General features: G+C 39.2%; 1 protein-coding gene across 3 annotated transcripts in view; it reads right to left on the minus strand.

The window, feature by feature from the left end:
- KIF6 (kinesin family member 6) overlaps nucleotides 1-25151 on the minus strand; it is a 428493-nt gene that overhangs the window by 315376 nt on the left and 87966 nt on the right. For all 3 annotated transcript variants that reach the window (XM_069562627.1, XM_069562629.1, XM_069562628.1), the window contains exons 4-5: nucleotides 10039-10186; nucleotides 4994-5103 (exon numbers count right to left, since the gene is read on the minus strand). In XM_069562627.1, the coding sequence (XP_069418728.1) occupies nucleotides 4994-5103; nucleotides 10039-10186 (258 nt within the window). The remainder of the gene's footprint in view (nucleotides 1-4993; nucleotides 5104-10038; nucleotides 10187-25151) is intronic.

Below are 25151 nucleotides of genomic sequence, written 5' to 3' on the forward strand. Positions count from 1 at the left end.
TAGACTGTTTATGCTGGCTTTTGCACTTAGCACTATACATTTAATGTTCCTCCATGTCGTTCCATGGTTTAATAGCTCACTTATTTTTATTGCCAAATGACATTCCACTACATGGATGTACCACTGTTTTTCTATTTGCCTATTGAGAAATATCTTGGTTACTTTTGGTTTTTAGTAATTATGAATGAGGCTGCTATTTCCATATGTGGGTAGGTTTTCATGCTGTCATAAAATGTCATCTCATTTAGTTAAATACCTAGGCGTGTGATTGCTGGATCATATGGTAAGACTTGTGCTTAATTCTGTAAGAAATTAGAAACTGTCTTCCAGAGTGGCCATACTACTTTGCTTTCCCACCAGCAATGAATGAGAGTTCCAGCTGCATTACGTTCTTGTCAGCACTTGATATTGCTAGTTTAACAGTTTTAAAAGGTGTGTAGTGGTAGCTTGTGTTTTAACTAACAACTCTTCAATGACAGATAATGTTCACCATCTTTTCATATACTTACTTACCATCTATATATCTTCTTTGGTGTGATGTCCCTTCAGATTTCTTCCTCACTTCTTAACTGAATTGTTTTCTTACTGTTTCATTTTCAGAGTTCTTCGAATGCTTTGAATACAAGTCCTTTATCAGATATATGTTTGGTAAATAACTTCTCTGAGTCTCTGGTTTGTCTTTTTAAACTACTGACAGTGCCTTTCAGACGGCCGATGTTTTTAATTTTAATGAATTCAATTTACCTGTTTTATTCTTTCACAGGTCATACCTTTAGTCTTCTATCTAAAAACTCATTGCCAAATGACTAGAGCAATAATTGCAAAAAGTGATTGACTTTAGCCTGGTGCCCTGACAGTATATATACAAAGTCCACAGGAAGTCAACAGGCTTGTAAATGCTTCTGCAAGAGCAGAGAGGCGGAACCCATTAGAATATAAGATGGAAAAGAAACAGAAAAGGCAAAGGACATGTGAGAAGAGCTAGGGCGGGTGTCCATCAGGTGAACTGGGAGGAAGCTGGGCTGCTCAGTGGTAAGGAATCCATTACTGATGCTATTATTGTGCCATATCAAAATCACCTTGAACTCTGTGTCACATGGTTAACCCAAGTATAAGAATATGGAAGGGATCAAAAGTGTGTATTGTCATTGTCCCTCAAACGGATGACTTCAGGAGAGAACCAAGGTCAACAGACATCTTCCCTAGTATTTCTGAATGATATTCAGAGTGTTTGGAACATTCCTGCTCACAACAAATACAGCCAGTCAACCAGACAGACAGGGTTTCAGAGTTAAAGCCTGTTCTGGTTCAAGAGTGTGAAACCAGATTAACAGTGCATCCACCCTCTTAATCCAATCCAGGTACAACAAAAGTCACATCCCATTATAAAGAACTGCTTTATCATCTTAGTAAAAGGTAAAACCTTGAAAATCCCCAGAAAACTAGCAGACTCAATACCAGTCAAATCCCATTATCCCCACACCAAAAGACTACACAGCTCTGAGCTGTTCTGGGATTTTATACTATTGAATACATCTGAAGTACACAGGATACAGTCTTGGGATATGGGAATCTCCTTTCTTAAACAGAATCTTCTCATTTTTATTTTAATGAGATTTGTTGTCATGTAATTATAGTCTGAAACATAAGAAACTTTCAGACCACTTTTGTGTGGGGGGGGCGGGGGTAGGGAGGTAGGGTGGGGTGTGGGGGAGTTCATTAAAAACATCTGTTTTGTAACTGAGGGCATTTCTGACATGAGTCAGTGAACTCCTTCTCCAGCAAGAAGACAAAGCTACTAAAGGAACTGCAGTTTCAGACAGGAAGCTGGCACCAGCTATAGAGACAACCCCACCAACACTGAGAACCAGGGCTAGGTGCCAGGCATGCTGGGAAAAGCAGTCACAGGGGAGTTAAGCCTTCCCCTTGCTCTCAAGAGGCCTGAGGGTATTCTCTAGCAGGACAACAGAAAATACCTAGAGCACTTCTTATTCTTCTGTGATGGGGAGAAGAACCACCAAATAAATTCTATCGTATGAGATCACTAATCTGTGAACTTTAGACACCGGAGGTTGGATGGTTGCTAAATATTTTAGAATTCAATGCCCACATTTTACAGACAAAGAGAAATCCAGGAAAGTGAAAAAAAGAAAAAAAAAGGTTTAAGATTGCAAGGTGTGGGACTAGAACCCAAATTTCCTGCCTTCTAATCAAGTGCTCTTCCCTCTAGATCACATCGCCTCTCTTAGAGCTCAAAGGGCTTTTCTCACTCCTTGGTCTTCCATAGTTAGACGGCACCTAATTACTCAGTTAGACCCAGACTCAGAGACCTCATGCTGTTTTCCCTACACATTCTCATCTTCCAAGAGTCTCCTTCATTGTTTCAACTTAACAGACAATTGTTAAAACTTTTAAGGAGTTCAGCCTAGGTGGGAAGGAGACTACCAGCACAAGGAAGGCACCCTCCCTACCTCTGTGGAATGTACTGTAAACATGCATATCTGGTACGGCGTTCTCAGACACCAAGTTATACCTGTGAAACGTATCACAGCCACCCGTGCAAGCTTTCTAATGGAAATCTCCCTTTTAGGTCAATGACGCCTTAATTCTCTAGGTCCTGCGGTAAAACCTTGAAGCTATTTTTGCTATTCTGGCATGAGAGTGAGAGTACCTGGTTTTTAATCCTTATTCTACCACTAACTGAGTAGTTCTGAAACCCTGGGAAAGTCCTAGCTTCCTGAGCTTCCTCTCTTCAACTAGCAAAACGAATAGAGCCGTAACTTCTGGGATTCACCTTCTCTGCAGAACCAGTCAAACCCAAGGTAGGAGACAGAATCTGCCTGTCTTCTCTCTTCCTCTCTCTCTCTCCCTTTCTTCCTTCCTTTCCTTCTTTCCTCCTATTTATTTATTGCATATCTCTCAGATTTCTCTCTCCTCCATGTTCATCACAGTCAAGCCCTTCATTTCTGGATTTATTACTAAACATGCTTCAAGCTCTTCAGTGTAGATATGGCTTGTTAAAAGCAATTTTGCATGCTTGCCCAGTCACTTCAGTCGTGTCCAACTCTTTGCGACCCCATGGACTGTAGTCCGCCAGGCTCCTCCGTCCATGGGATTCTCCAGGCAAGAATACTGGAGTGGGTTGCCATGCCCTCTTCCAGGGGATCTTCCCCACCCGGGGACTGAACCCACATCTCCTGTATTGGCAGGCGGCTTCTTTACCACTAGCATCACCTGGAATGCAAGAGTTATCCTAGAGGAATATAGATTAGACTGGAGGCGGAGAAGGCAATGGCACCCCACTCCATTACTTTTGCCTGGAAAATCCCATGGATGGAGGAGCCTGGTGGGCTGCAGTCCATGAGGTCGCTAGAGTCAGACACGACCGAGTGACTTCACTTTCACTTTTCACTTTCATGCATTGGAGAAGGAAATGGCAACCCACTCTAGTGTTCTTGGCCGGAGAATCCCAGGGACGGCGAAGACTGGTGGGCTGCCGTCTATGGGGTCTCACAGAGTCGGACACGACTGAAGCGACTTAGCAGCAGCAGCAGCAGGAGGCTAGCAAACTAATTAAGAAGCCTATTAGAATAAAGATTAATCTCATACCAAAAGCCTGTCATTTAAGTCCCCCAAAGGCTGGCTTCAGTTGGCCTTCCTTCACTTCACATGACTTCAACACATAGCCTTTCTGTCTTAAACCCTATTGTTTCTATCCTTTCTGTGAGGAAAGTGTTTCCTTTTTGTAAACTTAATTCCAATGATTTCTTTCAGAGCAATTTCTTCCATGGAGTCAGTAGTCTTTCCTTTCTCTTAATTTTTATACAAATATTAAGAGTACCAACAGTAATCCCCTTTCCTAATTCCCTCTAGTAAATACTGTTAGCATGAAAAAGATGAGATGTAAAAACTACTAATCAACGTTTACAGAAGAACATATATGTTTTACATATATTCTTTATATATACATATTTTATTATCTCTTCTTGTTTCCTTTGCAAATTAAAATAAGCAAATGACTGTTGACCTTTTTGGTAGAGGATTAACATATAGTTTAAACTATCTTAGAGTAGTTAATAAGAAAAATATCACAATACATTTTCTTGGCTCTACCAAGATTCTAAAGATGTCTGGACAAAAGTATACGAATATTACTAAATATATGTATAACGTAGGCAAATATTCAAGCAAACAGTGAGGAATATTACATATACACTTGTGGAGTAACTTATTCCATTATGAGATAAGCTCTGAAGACTCTATTTCTATTTCAGTTATGAAACAATCAATGCCAATCTGACCAAAAGCATGCCAATGTTAGTCAACAACTGTCGAGAAGCATTTGGGGAAAACAAAGTTTTATTTTCTCTCTTCTCTGGTGATTCCGATGGTAAAGACTCTGCCTGCAGTGCAGGAGACTGGCGTTTGATCCCTAAGATGGGAAGATCCTCTGGAGAAGGGAACTGGCAACCCACTCCAGTATTCTTGCCTGGAGAATTCCCTGGACAGAGGAGCCTGGTAGACTACAGTCCACGGGGTCGCCAAGAGTCAGACATGACTGAGTGACTAATGCTAACTAAAGTTTTACTTTCTCTCTTTCAAATTCTTTTATTGCTAATTTGAATACCTTCCTCAGAGAAAGGCCACAACTGGAGGAATAAAATGGTCTCACTTCACGCGGCAGGAGTAAAGCGGTGTTGTCACAGCCCATCAGTCCTCTCGGCACCCACTCTCTGAGAACACTCGCTGCGTCTGCTTGTACCAGCTCCAAGAGAGACTGTTTCAAGAATGGAGTTTCAAGCAATTTTAGGTCCCATCACTACTGTCTATTTGTCATAACTGGAAAAAATATCCACTACACTACAAAAAGATTCTGTTATCCAGTATTTGTTAATTATGATTGAGACCAGAAACATACAAAGTTTCAAAGAAAACAATTGAAGGGAACATCTGAAAGTCATTTTCCCCTACTCTTTGTTGTTCTGCTACTCACGGCAAATCTTCCAAACTGGAGGCTTCATGTCTTGGATCCAATAGATCATAACCACATTCATTGTAGATTTCCAAATAGGAAATGTGCGTTGTATACATTTTGCTGCTGTCCTGATTGGGAAAGAGAAAGATGTTATTAAATGGCTATAAATCATGATTCAGCTTAGAGAGAGATGAACACATTTATCTTTAGTTTCCTTACAGTTTCTCTCCTTCACTCTCTCACTTGGCATGGTTTTCATTTTCAGTTCGTGACACTTTCAAGTTGCCAGTTACCATATGCATGAAGCTTTTTTTTTTAAGATGGCCAACATCCATGATTACAAGCAACTTCAGTCTGTTATTTTTTATTGTTTCCACGTTATATGTAAAAAGTCAATATACACTTGAAATGGGCCAACTTGGCTGCAGAACTGTATAAAACACTATTTTTTACTTTCAGACAGGAAAAAAAAAAACAAAACCCAGAACACAGAATTGTTATTTCAGTTTAAAAACTTCAGTAGCCAAAGAATTTCCATCTTCAATCATAATTCCTTTTTAACTTTTCTAATATTCAAATTTCCAATGACAGATAACAGACAGTAAATAGATGTGGAAAGTGAATTCCAGGGGATAACAGTAAGATGGACATTAACAGTTCATTACTTACACCTTGTATGCTCAATTGCTCAGTCGTGTCTGACTCTTTGCGGCCCCATGGACTGTAGCCCATCAGGCTTCTCTGTTCACGGGATGTTCCAGGCAAGAATACTGGAGTGGGTTGCCGTTTTCTACTCCACTTATACCCTACCTGTTGGGTTAATTTTCCTTGCCCAAGTGGCAAATTAGAGATATCCAGCTATTGATTAGAGAAAGGGCTTTTCTGTGCGTCATTGCTGAGATGCAATAATACAGGCATCAATATAATTAAGATAAAAGTCAAGGTGACTGGTCCTCGTCTCAGTTCTGTCAACAGACAGAAAGAACTCACTCCCTCTGAGATGGAATAAAACAGAGGATTTTTTTTTTCAGGTCTCAAGAAAAATCCAAGCTCTGTTTTTCAATACAAAGTATCAATAAGAGCACCTCTTCTTGTTTCCCCCAAGACAGAAATGCTTCCATTTCTGCAAATATTAAGAGTCCTGCTACTCATAAGCGGAGAATATATTTGCGTCTTCTGGCAAGAAGGTCGGCAGATTGTCAGAGTGGATATTCATAGATAGGATTCTCTTCTATATGCAAGAAAACCCATTTGACAGGTGTTATTCAAAGAAAGAGAAGACGGGAAAAGAATCGTGGCCTGCAAATCCAAATCTGGAATCCTGGTCCTGGCAACTCTGAGCTGCTACCAGGTCAGGCCTCTGTTCCACACCCGCTTACGTGAGGAAGTTGGATAACGACTCTGTGTTCTTCAGGTTAAAATTAATATGATTCTCTGGCCCTAAAGCGGCCCAAACTATCCACTTAAAGATACTACCACTTCATAAAAATGAAATAATACATGAAAATTTAAGGCAATTCTCAGCTAGCATATGACTGTAGTGAGATACTCAAACTAAAGCTGAAATTCCATGTCTGGTGTTCTGCAAAAGTGACAGCATGGACTGAATCTCTGCTAAACAACTTCTCCCAACCAAATGCTGGAAATCCTGATGCAGGTGACGCTGGCTGCTAACACTGACAAATGATCTATCTATTATGTCAGTGTCCTCGTTTAGTAAAAGCATCATATCAACATAATTTAGGGGGCTATAGCTTACATTTGTGCAGGAAATAAGAGACTACAAATACACACTGCAACGCTAGACAGTCTGAGTAGCCTTTAGTCTAATCCACTGTTTCCTAAAATACCACTTAAAATACTTGTGGAAAAAAGTGTTCCATGATCAACACACATGCTGTCCATCCCTGAAAGATTCTTGCTACTGCTACTGCTAAGTCGCTTCAGTCGTGTCCGACTCTGTGCGACCCTATAGACAGAAGCCCACCAGGCTCCCCCGTCCCTGGGATTCTCCCAGCAAGAACACTGGAGTGGGTTGCCATTTCCTTCTCCAATGCACAAAAGTGAAAAGTGAAAGTGAAGTCGCTCAGTTGTGTCCAACTCCTAGTGACCCCATGGACTGCAGCCTACCAGGCTCCTCCGTCCCTGGGATTTTCCAGGCAAGAGGACTGGAGTGGGGTGCCACTGTGGAAGAGCACGTTAAAATCCAAGGGGAATCACTCAGCAACATCCTGAGATCCTGTCTGAAGCAACACATTTCTAAAATTTATCTGAACATATCTGACATGTCCCATCGATTATGGTTTGAGATTTTAGCATACAAATATGAATTCATCTCAGCATCAGACAAAGCTGGGTTAGAGCAGTGGCTCCGCCTTTATAACTGAGTGATCCTGTGCACTTAGCCTCAGTTGGTTAATCACGAAATCGGGGATAATAACCTTTAACTGCAGAACTATTGTAATGGAGAAGTAAGTTTCTGTATTTTAAATCCTAACAATAATGCTAGGCACCAATAAATGTTAATAGCACCAATAAATCATTACTGCTACTGCTATTATTATTATTTCTGTTATTATTTTTATTTCTGAAAGCCACCAAACAGAGAACTCAGTATGTGAATACAGAAGGAAAGGAAAAGACAGGCAAAAAGAACAAACTGTATGTTCATCGGCAGGGGAGAAACTCTCTTCTTTCAGAAACTAGAAGAAATCATAAAAAAGCCAGGAAAATGGCAAGTCCATTGCCCTAAGATGATAGGGATAATTCCTTTGGCTCCTCCAGCTTCTGGGTTTTCTGGGCTTTTCTTGGAATACACACTTAAAATTCACTGAGCTATGTGGCAGCTACCTTTCCTTATTACTCCTTTTTTTACTGTTTAGGACTGCCAGACTGTAATGTAACACACATGTTCCCTGCAGACAGCCTTTTCTCCTGCCCCAAAACAAGTATGAGCCTCACAATACTCAAAAATAATGAGCGGTGATTTCTAAAATAAATGGAATCAATTTTCATCTTTGAAAATCTTTGCAAAATGTGCTCCTATCACCCACTCACAGGCATTTTAGCACCTGGTATGCACTAGTTCTTAGTTTATCTTGAGATAAATACTTTGCATAAGTCAAATGTTTCCTTTAAGGAGTCTGGAGAGCACCATGTGACTTCTAAAGCAATCAACTGGGGGCAGCTGAGTACCTGTCAGCATTTTTCAGCTAAGAAGTGAGGACAAACTTTACGAAGAATTTCAAAGTTGCCTCTGGCTCGTTCTGCCACAGTTCAGTCGGTTTATAACAAATGCGTTGTGCCCCATCCTGTTAATCTGTTCATTTACAAGGAGTTGTCCTGGATGGGGATCCCTCCAAGTCCAGGAGGTTATTTAGAATCATTCAGAATGAAATGAGGTTTAGAGCAACATCAATGACAAACAGACATAAAAACAATGAACCCAATAAACGGTAGGTACTGGGGAGATATTGAGACTTTAAAAACTGTATTTTGGTAACCACAGATGAAATTTAAAGACAAATACATTTTCTATTAGGAAAGAATTTATTTTGTTTAACTTAATTAGGGGATTAGCTCTGTTCGTTCTAAGTTTCAAAGGGTTCTTTGAAATTGGTCAGAAGTCAATTGGCCAGAAGATATTCATGGCTGTAGTAACAGCTATCATGTTTTGAGCATTGCCCATGTGCCAGGAATTGGACAGTGTCTTTAAATACAGCATATTCAACTCTGAAAGCTACTCCACAAGCCTGAGACATGGAGCAACTGCCCAAGTCCACACCCCGTTAAGCGGTGCACTTAGAACCAGGCGGGCCTACACCACCTTCAGTGAGTTCCCCAAGACAGCACACTGCTACATTAAGCGACAAAAGCTACTAGAAATGATATTGCCAGTTTGTGAGATCTGGAAACCAAACAAAACAGCTAATGTCAGAAATAAATGAGTAAATGAAAAGGAAGAATTTGGATTCAACATATATATTATACTCAATCCTTTCCTTCCCAAATTTTCCGGCATGCAGAGCTGGCACGTTTGCGCTAGGGAGAGATGAGCTGAACTAATGGGTAATTGCTACTTTATGGGTGGAAATTAGAATTCTGCATATCTCAGCAATTCTCATCTTTGCAACTCCAAATGCAAGCTGTATATAGTAGAGAAATTTTGGAAACACTGTTACACTGACCCAGTTAGGCCATTTGTTACACAGAACTGATACAACCAAAGAAGGGCTGGAACTAGCAGAGATGCCAGAGCTTGCCTAGTACAATGTAGTCCCTATTTTCAGAGGAGAACTGAAACCCAGAGAATTTAAGGGACTCACTGTGTAGGATTTGTTTAAAAACAACCAGCAAAATAAAGCCAGCCTCATGGTCAGTTTTCTTAGTTTTAAAATGGGGATAGAGATATCTACACTGTCAGTTGTGTTAAATCTTGATAAAGAAACAGATATTTGGGGAACATAGTTTTTTTGAGGCAGCAACCAGCTGTGTCCCCCTTTGCCTAGCAAAAGTAATAAAGCTACCCTTTGCTACTTCAAAAAAAGAAAAAAGAAAAAAGAAACAGGCATTTGCAACTATACAATAAATGATGCATATACTATAGAAAGGAAACTCCTCTTCATAACAATATTAATTGCAATAGGATGTTTACTGTGGTAAATTCCTCTGGGCTGCCAATAAAAGTGTGAAGGAGGTAAAGCCGCACTATCCTATTCACTGCTTTAGTAGCTAAAATAAGAGATATTTGTCAATTTCTTAATGAGAAATAGAAGATATTAGTTGGAAAAATATGTTGTCAGTTCTTTTAACCTCCATGGGTGTATCAGAAGGAACTCCCTTCGAGTCTTTGCTGAAGCAGAATCACTTAAAATGAGGCACCTTCTGGATTTCTACCTTTTCAGCAAAACCCCAAACTTTCTTTAAATGTAAATTACGGCCAGAGTTACTCCACAATATTTCCTCATTTATATACAATACAATAAAAGGTCACAATAAATTTTCCACCCACAGTAAATTTCTGTGGAATGTATCAAGCATAAAAGGAACTGAAAGCTTCATACCTTTTGTAATTGCTCAAAAATGTATGACAGTGTCCTTGGGATGATGCCTCTGTCGCTGTAGCGCTCCGCCCCACCCGTAATGGTGAACGTCTTACCGCTGCCTGTTTGTCCATATGCAAAGATGGTACCATTGTAACCTGCCAGGACGCTGCGTAAAGAAATGACACACTTTTAATATCAAAACGGCTAGTTGTGTTTGTATTATGCCTACACGCATGCATGCTAAGTCGCTTCATTGTGTCTGACTCCGTGACACTGTGGACTGTAGCCTCCCAGGCTCCCCTCTCCATGGGATTCTCCAGGCAGGAATACTGGAGTGGGTTGCCATGCCATCCTCCAGGATCATTTGTATTATACGGCTATTTTAATAGCAATTTGATTCAACACTACTGAAAAGACATCGATAGAAATATCTATAGAAATATTTATGGATGTGACTAGCTAGCTAGGAATTATTTTTTATTTAGGGGGTCTTAGCACATCAATCCTTTTCTCTAAGAAAGAACTAGTAACTCAAATGGGATCCAGTCATCTTAAATATTTTCTTCTGTTGCTTGAATAAAGTTTTTATTTTAGAATATAATTGACCCTTGGATAACAAGAGTTTGAACTATGCGGGTCCACATATAATCAGATTTTTTTCACTAAATACATACGACAATACTACATGATCCTCAGTTGGTTGAATCCACCGATGCAAAACCAGGAATACAGGGGGCTAACTGTAAAGCTATCCTTGGATTTTCAACTGCGGGGAGGGTTGGTGCCCCAAACCCCTCATTTTTCAAGGGCCAGATGTAGTTGACCCTTTTATATTTACAGAAAAGTTGCAAAGACAGTATACGGAGTTCACACATACCCCACACCTGGTTTCCTCTGTTACTCAGATCTTAGACTAATACTGCACATTTGCCACAATTAATCAATCAATACTGAAATATATTATTACAAACTCTACACAAATCTCCTCAGTTTTTAACATAATTTCTCTTTTGCCCCGGCTTCACTGAGATAAATTCAGCAATAACATATGTAAAATTAAGGTGTACAATGTGATGAATCGATACAATATATATTGTGAAATAATTACCACAATAAGTTAACTTAATAAATCCGTCAACATATTCATCACCTCAAATAATTATCTTTTTTGTGGTGATAACATTTAAGATCTGCTCTCTTCACAACTTATAAATATATAATACAGTATTGCTAATTATTGTCACTGTGCTGTATATTAGATGCCCAGAACTTACTCATCCTATATTTAGAAGCTTCTATCCTTTGGCCAACATCTCCCCATTTTCTCTACTCCACAGCCCCAGGTAACCACCATTCTACTCTTTATTTCTGAGTTTGTTTTTATCGATTCCACATATAAATGAGCACATACAGTATTTGTCTCTAACTTATTTCACTTACCACAATGCTCTCAAGGTCTATCTATGTTGTCACAAAAAGAATTTTCTTCTTTTTTATAACTGAATAATATTCCATTGCGAATATATACCTCATCTTTATCTATTCATCTATAGATGGACACAAGTTTTCCCATGCCTTGCCAATTGCCTTGGGAGTGTAGATATCTCTTTGAGACAGTGATTTCATTTACTTTGGATATATCGCTGACCTTTGAACAACTTGGGTTAGAACTTTGACATGGACTTTTTCAGTAAATACAAAAAGCCTTCTGCATTTGTGGGTTTTGCACCTGCAGATTCAACCAACTGTAGACTCGAGTTTCCACCCAAGGTTCGTTGAATCCACAGATTCGAAACCCATGGATACAGAGAATCAAATATGGGACTTGAGCATTCATGGATTTTGGTAAATGCAAGGGGTCCTGCGTTAATACTCCACAGACACACTGACAGACGTATCCTGACAGACAGATGTCCGTGTACAAATCTGTATACTGACAGATGTCTGTGTACCCAGAAGTGGGACTGCAGAATCATTTGGTAGTTTCATCTTTAATTCTTTAAGGAAACTCCATACTGTTTTTAATGGTGGCTGCAAAACAACTTACATTTCACTGACAGTGTATAAAAGTCCCCTTCTCTTCTCTTGAAATCAGGAAGTACCCCTCCAGCTTTGTTCTTCTTTCTCAGGACTGCCTTGGCTATTCAAATTCTTCTGTAGTCCTTAAAAATTTTTGGTGTTTTTACCTGCTTTTGTGAAAAGTGCCATTGGAATTTTAATAAGGATTGCATTGGATCTATAGATGGCTGTAGGCAGCTTGTTCATTTTAATAGTATTAATTCTTCTGATCCATGAACATGGTATATTTTCCCATTTATTTGTATCTTGTTTAATTTTCTCTTTGATGTCTTATAATTTTCAGTGTACAGATCTTTCACTTTCTTGGTTAAATTTATTCCTAAGTATTTTATTGGTTTTGATACTACTGTAAATGAAATTGCCTCTTTTACGTTTTTTTCAGATATTTTGTTGTTGGTGTATAGAGACACAACTGATACCTGTATAGTGATTTTGTATCCTGCAACTTTAGTGAATTTGTTGCTTAGTTCCAACAGTTTTTTGGTGGACTCTTTAGGATTTTTCTCTATGTAAGATCATATCATCTACAAACAGGAATTTTTACTTCTTTCTCTCAAATTTGGATGCCTTTTATTTCTTTTCCTTGCCTAATTGCTCTGAAGAGGACTTCCAGTTATTATGTTGAATGGAAGTGGTAAAAGTGGGTACCTCTGTCATATTCCTGATTTTAGTGAGAAAGATTTAAAGCTGTCACCATTGAGCATGATGTTAGCCATGATTTTGTTATATATGGCATTTGTTATGTTGAGGTACATTCTTTTTATACTCAATTTGGTTGAGTGCTTTATCATTAAAGAATGCTGAATTTTGTCAAATGCTTTTCCTGCACCTATTGGGATGATCATATGATTTTTATCTTCGGTGAATGTGGTGTATCACATTTATTGATTTGCACATGTTAAATCATCGTTGCATTCCAGGGATAATCCTACTTGAACATGGTATGTGATCCTTTTAATGTGCTGTTAAATCCAGTTTGCCAGTTTGTTGTTGAGATTTTTTGCATCTATATTCATCAGGGATATTAGTCTATAGTTTCCTCGTGGTGTCCTTAATCTGGCTTTGGTATCAATGTAATGCTGAATGTAGAAATGTTCCTTCCTCTCCAATATTTTTAGAAGAGTTTGAGAAGGATTGGCATTAATTTTTAAGTATTTGGTAGAATTCACTAGTGAAACAATCTGGACTCAGGATTTTCTTTGTTGAAAGATTTTTGATTACTAATTCAATTTCCTTATTGTTATTGATCTGTTAGAAGTTTCCATTTCTCCATGACTCAGTCTCACTTCATTGTATATTTCTAAAAACTTTTTTGAGGTTATCCAGCTTGCTGGGATATAAATGCCCATAGTAGTCTCATGATCTTTTGCATTTCTTTGGTGTTAGCTCTTAGGTTCCCATTTTCATCTCTGATTTATTAGGGAATTCTATCATTACTCTTAGGTGGCTAGCTAAAAGTTTGTCAATTTAGTTTAAGGAAAAAAAAATACTTGCTTTCTGGCTATTTGGTAGTTCCTTTGTCCCTTTCTTTCTCTTCTCCTATCTTTCCTTGGGAATTGATGCTTTGATTCTTTCCTCTTTATCTTTTGAGTATCTCCTGCAGGTTTCTGCTTTGTGGTTATGATGAGACTTACATAAAATATCTTAACAATATAACAGATTATTTTAAGCTGATAACTTAACTTTGATCACGTATAAAAATTCTACCCATTTTACTCCTTGTCCCATATTTTATGTTTTTGATATCACAGTTTGCCTCTTTTTATATTGTATATTTAACAAAATATTGTAGCTATAGTTAGTTTTTAATACTTTTGTCCTTTCAACTCTATACTAGAGTTAAGCAATTAGCACATCACCATGTCATTGTTGTTTAATTGCTAAGTCATGTCTGACTCTTTTGTGACCCCATGGACTATAGCCCACCAGGCTCCTCTGTCCATGGAATTTCCTAGGCAAGAATACTGGAGTGAGTTGCCAATTCCTTCTCCAGGGGATCTTCCTGACCCAGGGATCAAACTTGCATCTCCTGCATTGATAGGCAGATTCTTTACCACTTGAGCTACCAAGAAAGCCTGTTAACACATCACCGTATTACAGTATTAAAGTGTTCTGAATTTGACTATATACTTACCTTTACCATTATGTTTATATTTTCATATGTTTTCATGTTACTAATTTTATTTATTATTATTTTTTTAATTTTATTTTTACTTTATTGTACTTTACAGTACTGTACTGGTTTTGCCATACATTGACATGAATCCACCACGGGTGTATACGAGCTCCCAATCCTGAATCCCCCTCCCACCTCCCACCCCATATCATCTCTCTGGATCATCCCCATGCACCAGCCCCAAGCATCCTGTATCCTGTATCGAACATAGACTGGCACTTCATTTCTTACATGATGGTATACATGTTTCAATGCCATTCTAATTTTAGTGTCTTTTCAATTCAGCTTGAAGAGCCCCTTTCGGCATTTCTTGTAAGGCAAGTCTAGTGATGAATTCCATCAACTTTTATTTCTCCCTCATTTCTGAAAGACAACTTTGCCAGTAAAGTATTCTTGGTTGGCAGTTGTTTCCCCCCCCTCCCCCCCACACACACTTTTATATGTCATCCCACTCTCTTGGGCTGAAAAGTTTATGCTAAGAAATCTGCTGATAGCCATATGGGGTTTCCCTTATTGTGAGCAGGATTTTGTTGTTGTTGTTGTTTTGGTGCTTTTAAAATTTTCTCTTGGTTTTTGATTTTAGACAGTTTTATTCTTATATGTCTTGGTCTGAAATTTTAGGGTGACATATTAGTTTCATGAACAGGGAAATCCAAGTTTCTCCCCAGATGTGACAATTCTTACTCATTATTTCTTTAAATAAGCTTTCAGTCCCTTTATCCCTCTCTTCTGAGACTTTAACAATGAGTAGCTTGTTTCTTTTACGGTATCTCACGCTTCATGTAGGTTTTCTTCACTCTTTTTCATTCTCTTTTCTTTTTGCTTCTGCCTGGAGGAGTCAGCTATGAAGCTTTCCAATGAATCTTCAATTAAGTTATTGTATTCCTTGACCCTAGGGCTTTAGTTTGCTTGTTTCTTAATGGCTTCTATTTCTTTGTTGAATTTTTCATTTTGCTTATGTATTGTTTTCCTAATTTCATTTAGTTGTCTACATTTGTTTTCTTGTGGTTACCTAAATTTAAGAGGATTATTATAAATACTTTGTCAGAAAGCACACAGATCTCTATTTCTTTAGGGCTAGTCTTTGGAGCTTTATTAATTTCCTTTGATGATGTCATGCCTGCATGGGTGAACTTGAATGCTGGGTCCACAGGGGCTGACCCGGCATTGGGAATCACTGAAATGGGTCTGGCATCTGGGTCCTAGGGTTTAGCCAAGAGTAGGTTGGACTGGGAGCCTGGTTTCACAGGAGCTGGTCTGGAGGCTGGGTTCACAGGAGCCAGCCTGGAGGTAAGGCCATTCTAGGGCCTTGGGCCATTGGAGCTGAATTATTACAGAATATTTCTACTCAACAGAATCTGTCACCAATTATATAGCAATATCCCATTAGCAATGTCATTTGGAAATATATTTCTTGGCCACAAATGCACTAGGTAAATGAAGTCTATGACTTTAAGTATCAAACATTAAACATTTTATTGATTTTTGATAGAAACCCTTCTAAAATATCAGAGGTTTCTAATATTGAAAAGTAATGGACACAGAGAATAAATTAGCGTTTTCATTCTGATTTAGCGATGAAAAGCTTGTTCACAACCTATGGAAAGTGAGCACGGTAGTGTGTATACTGGCACCTCATGACTGTTATGCCTACTTTTTTAAGCTTAAACATTCTCTTTCTATCAGTTGTCTTAGTATTACACCATCTTCTATGTGCTTACTCCCCCTTCCCCGCAACTGCAGTAGAATAGAAAACCAAATGGCAAAGCTTCAAAGAATGCTATATAAAAAGTTTTAAATGTAGGCGCCACCTATATACGCTCAATGGCTATTTCTATATTACATTGCTACAATAAAAGCTAAATAAAGAAATATAAATGGGCAAATTTTGTCTCCAGTTCCTTTCAGTTGAGCCTTCTCATCCAAACTCAATCTGCCCCCCCCCCCCCTTCATCGGGCACTGGGAAGTTTCATATGTTTCTAATCTCATCTGGCCTAAGAGAAAAATACTAATTCAAAATAAATATAGTGCGGTAAGGACCTTTCAAAATTATGTCTCCACGAGAACAACAAGGACAGTGGCAGATATAGTAAAAGTCAACTTTTTTAGAACCCTAGAAGATACCCAAAGGTTCACAACAGTCCAAGGAGTGCTTACTCAAGAAAAATGACTGAATATCAGTAAGAACAGTGAGCTTTATGGTGTTTTAACCTAACCATTGCCACTCCCTTCTCCCCAGTTCCATGGTAGCCTTGAAAAGACAAAAGCCTTGCAACCAGAGCAAGTGTGACGGTGCAAACTAGCAAGAGGAGACTAGCAACAAGTGGGGGACAGTACAGGCTTGAAGCCCAAAGAATTGCATTTCTCTGACCTGTCTGGAAACGTCCTAGAAAAGCCCCACTCACAGCATGTGTCATTGTTTGACCTGACTCAGAGCTCACTCAGTGCAAACAGCCCTCTCCCCATGGTGTTTATTGAAAAAAAAAAAATCAGTGTTAAGTGTTTAATATTACAGTTGCCCTAGGTTGCAATGTTAGTGAGGCAAACAAGAGGGTGAAAAAGGCTTACAATAAAAATCTGTGGAATGGTATGTTTATGAGAGCTTTGAAAAGTGATGATATATTCCTGAGTCTCCAGAAGGCTGCATACTTGTGCCGGGCTATGTGCGTGCCCAGGAAAGACCCAAGAAGGTGATATTTCACTTCTGGCTGTCTGTGAGGCTCCACACAAGCATGAAGTAAAGGCCAAGGCAGTTATAAACTTCTGGAGCATTGAGAGGGTGTCCCAACACATACACAGACTCCTTCATCAAAGGTTTGGAGATGGACTGGTTTAAGGCATTTAAGGACAGCTCTGTCCAGTTATTAACTGATGATTAAGGAACTGAGCAGTGATTTCAGAGGCTGCAAGCAACAAAGAATATAGACTTTACAGAGTTAGTCTAGAAAATTCACTAAACAAACCAGCAGCAGCAAAAACAATAACAAACTCTAGGGAGGGTGGCAATCTGATTCTCAGAGCTGTTATATTACATTACATATAACATCCAGTTTTTCAACCCCTAAAATTTTGAGGGCTTCCCTGGTGGCTCACTGGTGAAGAATCCACCTGCCCATGCAGAAGACACAGGTTCATTCCTTGATTTGGGAAGACTTCACATGCCACAGAGCAACTGAGCCCATGCACCGTAACTATTGAGCCTGTGCTCTCGAGTCCAGGAGCTGCAACTGCTGAGCTCGCCTGCCACATCTACTGAAACCGGTGTGCCCTAGAGCCTGTGCTCTGCAGTGAGAGGAGCCGCTGCAAAGGGAAGCCTGCACATCACAACTAGATAATGGCCCCCGGCCGCCACAACCGAAGCAAAGACTGCACAGCGATGAAGAGCCAGCATAGCCAAAAATAAATAAATACATTTGAAATACACAAAGAAACCGGAAAGTATTTCCCATACACAAGAAATGAAAGGTTTAACAGAAACAGTCCTGGAGGAAGCCCAGACAATGACTCATTATCTAGATGTATAATTTACTTATTCCACATATGTTCAAAAAACAAAAGTAAAGCATGTTTAGAGAACTAGAGAAAGTATGAGAATATCATACATAAAAAAGAGTATTAACAAAAAAGGAACAAGCAGAAATTCTGGAGTTGAAAGTTAAGATGACCTCTTTTTTTTTTTTTTTTTTTTAATTCACCAGAACAGAACATTTGACTCCAATAGAAAAAACAATCAGTGAACTTCAGGATAGGTCAATTAAAACTATCCAGTCTGAGTAACAGAAATTAAGGAGAAAAATAAATAGAAAACTAAGACATCAACATATACATAATGGAAGTCCCAGATGGGGAGGGGACAAATATTAAAAGAAATAATGGCCCTAAACTTCCCAAATTTGATGGAAAACATGAATGAATCTATATTTCAAAGAATCTCAGGATGCTCAAAGTAGAAAAAACTCAAAGATATCCAAATCTAGACTTTAAAAGTAGAAAAAGAAAAGTGACATTACCTTACAAGGAATCCTCAAAAAGATTAACAATGGATTTTTCTCAACAGGAACAAATGGAGGACAGAGGCAATGGAAGGACATATTCAAAATGGCAAAAGATTAGTTTGGGCATCTTTCTTTGCAGAAGTTAACAAACATCTCCTAAAATTTACATTTTAATTTTGCTTTCAGATTGGTCATTGCTGCTGCTGCTGCTGCTGCTGCTAAGTCGCCTCAGTCGTGTCCGACTCTGTGCGACCCCATAGACGGCAGCCCACCAGGCTCCCCCGTCCCTGCTACTGCACAGAAATACAAGTGATTTATATATATACATCTTACATCCTGTAAACTTGCTAATTCTCTTATTATTTATAATCATTTTATAGTGGATTTCTATCTAAATACATAATCGTGTCATCTGCAAAAAGAGATACTTTTACTTCTTCATGTCCAATCTAGGTATCCTTAATTCATTTTCTTGCTTAAATTTAAAAGCACTGGCTAGTTCACTAGCGACAAATTCTCTCAGTTTATGTTTATCTGGGAAGGTCTTAATTTCTCCATTTTTGAAGAATGAGGTTTGAAGCTACAGAATTCTGTTTGCACATTGATTTTTTTTGTCTTCCTTTTTTAGTGTCTCTTACTCTTCTTTTTTAACTAGAGTTGATTTACAATGTCATGCTAGTTTCAGGTATAAAGAAAAAGTAATTTAGTTATTCTTATCCATTATAACTTATAATGGGGGCTTCCCAGGTGGCACTAATGATAAAGAATCTGCCTGCTAAAGCAAGAGACACATGGACATCACCAGATAGTCAATACCGAAATCAGACTGATTATATTCTTTGCAGCCAAAGAAGGAGAAGCTCTACACAGTCAGCAAAAACAAGACCAGGAGCTGACTGTGGCTCAGATCATGAACTCCCTATTGCAAAATTCAGACTTACATTGAAGAAAGTAGGGAAAAACACTAGACCATTCAGGTATGACCTAAATCCAAGTCCCTATGATTATACAGTGGAAGTGACAAATAGATTCAAGGTATTAGATCTGATAGTGCCTGAAGAACTATAGATGGAGGTTCGTAACATTGTAAAATGGGTGGTGATCAAAACCATCCCCAAGAAGAAATGCAAAAAGGCAAAATGGTTGTCTGAGGAGGGCTTACATGTAGCTGAGAAAGGAGGAGAAACGAAAGGCAAAGGAGAAAAGGAAGGATATCCAAATTCATCTGAATGCAGGGTTCCAAAGACTAGCAAGGAAAAAGAAAGTCTTCCTCAGTGATCAACACAAAGAAATAGAAGAAAACAATAGAATGGGAAAGACTAGGGATTGCTTCGAGAAAATTAGAGCTACCAAGGGAGCATTTCATCAAAGATAGGCACAATAAAGGACAGAAATGGTATGGGCCTAACAGAAGCAGAAGATATTAAGAAGAGGTGGCAAGAATAGACAGAAGAACTATACAAAAGAGATCTTAATGACCCAGGTAACCATGACGGTATGATCACTCATCTAGAGCCAGACATCCTGGAGTGTGACGTCAAGTGGGCCTTAAGAAGCATCACTTTGAACAAAGCTAGTATAGGTGATGGAATTCCAGCTGAGCTATTTCAAATCCTAAAAGATAATGCTGTGAAAGTGCTGTACTCAATATACCAGCAAATTTAGAAAACTTAGCAGTGGCCACAGGACTGGAACAGGTCAGTTTTCATTCCAGTCCTAAAGAAAGGCAATGCCAAAGAATGTTCAAACTACTGCACAATTGCACTCATCTCACATGTTAGCAAAGTAATGTCAAAATTCTCCAAGCTAGACTTCAACAGTATGTGAACTGAGAACTTCCAGATGTTCAAGCTGGATTTAGAAAAGGCAGAGGAACCAAGGATCAAATTGCCAACATCCATTCAGCTCAGTTCAGTTCAGTTCAGTCACTCAGTTGTGTCCAACTCTTTGCGACCCCATGAATCGCAGCACACCAGGCCTCCCTATCTATCACCAACTCCCGGAGTTCACTCAGACACATTGCTATATTTAAAATAGGTAACCAACAAGGTCTTACTGCATAGCACATGGAACTCTGATCAATGTCATGTGGTAGCCTGGATGGAATGGAGTTTGGAGGACAAAGGATACATGTATATGTATGGCTGAATCCCTTTGCTGTCCACCTGGAACTGTCACAACGTTGTTAACTGGCTATACCTCAATACAAAAGAAAGGATCACAGAAAAGGCAAGAGAATTTCAGAAGAACATCTGCTTCATTGACCACACTAAAGCCTTTGACTGTGTGGATCACAACAAACTGTAGAAAATTCTTAAAGAAATCAAAATACCAGACAACCTTACCTGCCTCCTGAGAAAATTGTATGCAGGTCAAGAAGCAACAGTTAGAACCAGACATGAAAGAATGATCTGCTTCTAAATTAGGAAAGGAGTATGTCAAGGCTGTATATTGTCACCCTGCTTATTCAGCTTATATGCAGGGTACATCATGTGAAATGCCAGACTGGATGAAGCACAAGCTGGAATCAAGATTGCTGGGAGAAATACCAATAAGCTCAGATATGCAGATAACACCACCCTTACGGAGAACTAAAGAACTCTCCTGAAAAAGGAGAGTGAAAAAGCTGGCTTAAAATTCAACATTCAAAAAACGAAGATCATGGCATCTGGTCCTATCACTTCATGGCAAATAGATGGGGATACAATGGAAACAGTAATACACTTTTATTTTCTTGGGCTCCAAAATCTCTGTGGATGGTGACAGCAGCCATGTAATTAAAAGATGCTTGTTCCTTGGAAGAAAAGCTAAGACAAACATAGATAACATATTAAAGAGCAGAGACATTACTTTGCTGACAATAGTCTGTCTAGTCAAAGTTATGGTTCTTCCAATAGTCATGTATGGATGTGAGAGTTGGACCATAATGAAAGCTGAGCACTGAAGAATTGATGCTTTTGAACTGTTGTGCTGGAGAAGACTTTGAGAGTCCCTTGGACAGCAAGGAGTTCAAACCAGTCCATCCTAAAGGAGATCCGTCCTGAATATTCATTGGAAGGACTGATGCTGAAGCTGAAACCCCAATACTTTGGCCACCTGATGCAAAGAGCTGACTCATTGGAAAAGACCCTGATGCTGGGAAAGATTGGAGGCAGGAGGAGATGGGGATGACAGAGGATGAGATGGTTGGATAGCATCACTGACTTGATGGACATCAAGCTCTGGGAGTTGGTGATGGACAGGGAAGCCTGCTGTGCTGCAGTCCATGGGGTCAATGAGTTGGAGAGGACTGACAGACTGAACAGAATGTAAGAGACTCAGGTTGGATCCCTGGATCGGGAAGATTCCCCTGGAGCAGGAAAGCGCAATTCAGTTCAGTGTTCTTGCTGGGAAAATTCCATGGGCAGAGGAACCTGGTAACTACAGTCCATGGGGCCACAGTCAGACACGCCTGAAGCGACTGAGCTCACACATGGATTATTACAAGATACTGAATATAGCTCATTGCTATACAGTAGGACCTTGTTGTTTATCTGTTTTACATGTAGTAGTTTATATCTGCTAATCCCAAACTCCTTATTTACTCCTCCCTCTCTTTCCTCTTGATGACCATAAATTTGTTTTCTATGTCTGTGAATCTGTTTCTATTTTGTAAATAAGTCCATTTTTGTCATATTTTTAGATTCTGCATACAAGTGATATCATGTGATTTGTCTGTCTCTGTCTAACTTATGTCATTTAGGATGGATAATCCATAGGTTTTTTATGGCTGAGTAGTATTCCAATGTATACATGTGGAATCTTTATTCCATCTTCTTTATTCATTCATCTCTTGATAAAAATTTGTTTGCTTCTGTGTCTTGGCTATTAAATAGTGCTGTAAAGAACACTGGAACACACGTATCTTTACAAATTAAGAGTTTTCTCCAGATATATGCCCAGGAGTGAGACTGCTGGATCACATAGGAACTCTATTTTTAGTTTTTTAAGGAACTTCCATACTGTTTTCCATAATGGCTGCACAATTTACAGTCCCATCAGTAGTAATTATTTAAAAGACAGGAAGAGAAAATAGTAATTAATAAAAGTAATGAAAAGGAAATGATGAATTTCAGCAATGAATGTTGGGATATACATTTTTGGTAAGAAATATTTCTGTACTTCCTAAAACAAACAATGCAGGCTATTGCCTAATTTATCCTAGCTAGAGACATTTCTGATTTATGTAAGCAAATCAATGCCTTATAAACCAAAGTTTGATGATCAGATGAAAGTTGCATTGTAGAAATTCTCTCCCTCCTTTTGAAAAACACATTATCCCTAGAAATTTAAATTGCAAAGCTATTTTCTCATTTCTTATCTTTCAATATTTGCATGAATAAAACAAAAATAAAGCTTCTCCCCTCTTGCAGATTATAAACTGCGGTGTTATTCCACACACGTCACATTTACATCCTAGAAAAAAATACAAACCATTTTAGGTTTCGTTTTTCACTTTTATTACTCTTTATTTGTTTAACCCCAAGTGGAAGAAAGCTGCCTAGATGTATCTGAAGTGAGACTTCTTTTTGTTTAACTAGATGAGAAGGCTTTAAACATCTCCTTACACAACATCTAAATCAAAGTAACCATCAACATATTGCTACTGTGCTGCTAATTTAGTTCACTGAACCAAACAAACGATATTATAGCCCTTAAATCTGAAGAGATAAGCAGAGTTGAAAGCAACAACAAAGCAGTGAGATTATGGGTTTCATGACTGGCATCATTAGAGGTTTTCTAACTACTTTTTGTCCAACAGAAGAACCCTGTCTAAGGTATTTCTGAAAAATAGGTATCTGAACTGTGTTTCAACAGCTGTCTGACTGAGGAGCAGGGTAGACTCATATCTGGGTGGGGTTGCCTTCATTTTTGAGCAGAGAGGGACAAGTAAGAGGGTACCTTAAAAGATTCATGCCGTTTAGCCTGGGAAAAAATTAATAATGCCAGGAAAATACATATTTATCATTTTTAAAAATTTCATCAGATCAAATCAAATCAGCTCACCAGAAAACACAAATAAACCAATTAGTACTAAGAGCAGAATTTTTAAGCAAATAGAAATTATACTATATGTTTCATTAGACTACTAAGACTATTAGTCAAGATAATTCTGAACAAGAATTATCAAAATTAAAGCCTCTACTGTAAATACTTCCTTGGTGGCCCAGACGGTAAAGAATCTGCCTGCTATGCAGCGGACCCAGGTTCAGTTCCTGGGTCAGAAAGATTCCCCTGGAGGAGGAAATGGCAACCTACTCCCATATTCTTGCCTGGGAAATCCCATAGACAGAGGAGCCTGGCAGGCTACAGTCCAGGGGTCTCAAAGAGTCGGACACAACTAAGCAACTAAACTGTAAATACATGGTAACCCTATTAGCTCATCTTGTCTTTCACCCAATTCTAAGAACCCAAGTAGCTGAAATTCACTAGTTTTGATTTATTTTTCATTCTCAGAACAGTTTCATTTCTGTCCACTGTAGCCCTTTTTTGAGAATAAAGTCCCCCAGAAGTAGCCTCAAGCAGTATTTGGGGCAGTCCATTGTATTTATAGAGAATACTGTAAGTGACTCTCAATTGTTTTTCACTTTCAGAATATTTCTGAGTGCGTAATTCTGCAACTTGAATTTTTGAAGAGGAATTTGAACCCAAAAGAGTAACAGTTCACAATTAACATGACTCAGCTTTGCCATAAATAAAAATAATCTTCCCATCTGTTGAGCCAAATGAACCTCTAACCTGTAAAATTTACATCAAGTGTTGGTCATGGGGCGTCCCCTTTGCTACAAAGGGGAAGGAGGAAGAAAAGCATATAGAGATGGGGACCTAGCCTTCAGGGAAACTTGAGAAGGTGGTAGACTTGGAGAGCTAAATGGTTCTGCCCAGCAAGCTTCCGTAGTCCATCATCTTCTGGTAATAACCCCCCACCCACTCCATCCCGTTCTTCAAGCTCATGAGGAATAAGCAAGTGTCAGGGCACAGGACTCAGGCCTGGCCAGCCACTGCCCCCCCCCTTTCCACCTTGGTCCCCTCAACACCTTTCGTATCTGTAACAGCTACTCTTCTAAGAGGCTGATAACATACCGCAAGCAGAACAAAATAGGAGTCCCTCTAACATGAATTTTGAGAGGAAAAGAGCTTCCTTTTGCTGGAGGCTGTGCACCATGGCTGTCAGAAGCCATGTCGCCTGCCGTTCTACACGGTGAACATGGGTCAGATGGGGGAGAAGGAATCTTGGTCTTGTCAGGGACCTAGTTCAAGTAGCGATGACCCTGATTTTTGCAGCACTCCTTTCAATTCTCTGAACTAACTCAGTTATGTGAGTCAAGAAAGCCTCTTTACCTTGAATTCAGATTCTGTTATATGTAACCAAGAGAGCCCTAACTAAAACAAGAGTTTCTAGCGTGATCTGCAAAGCATCTGCTGTACCTTGGTGTAGACCAGCGGTCTCAGGCTGGTAGTGAATCTTGTCTACAGGAATGTTTATAAACTTATCTAAATGTAAATGGGCCTTCCCTGGAGGCTCAATGGTAAAGAATCTGCCAGTCATGCAGGAGACCCAGGTTGGATCCCCGAGTCGGGAAGATCCCCTGGAGATGGAAGTGGCAACCCACTCCAGTATTCTTGCCTGGGAAGTCCAGAGGAGCCTGGCGGGCTACAGACCACCAAGTTGCAGAAGAGTTGGACACAACTTAGCAACTGAACAACAACAACAAAATGTTAATGCCTTTATGTGGGACATGTGTTTTGCAGTTTGCCACAGTCCCCAAAACTCTCTACTGTCTTAGACTGAGTTGCTCCTCAAATGTATGATACCAGCCTAGACCTGAAGGCAGGGTTA

The sequence above is a fragment of the Ovis canadensis genome, chromosome 20, assembly GCF_042477335.2.
Source record: "Ovis canadensis isolate MfBH-ARS-UI-01 breed Bighorn chromosome 20, ARS-UI_OviCan_v2, whole genome shotgun sequence".
NCBI classification, from domain to species: domain Eukaryota; kingdom Metazoa; phylum Chordata; class Mammalia; order Artiodactyla; family Bovidae; genus Ovis; species Ovis canadensis.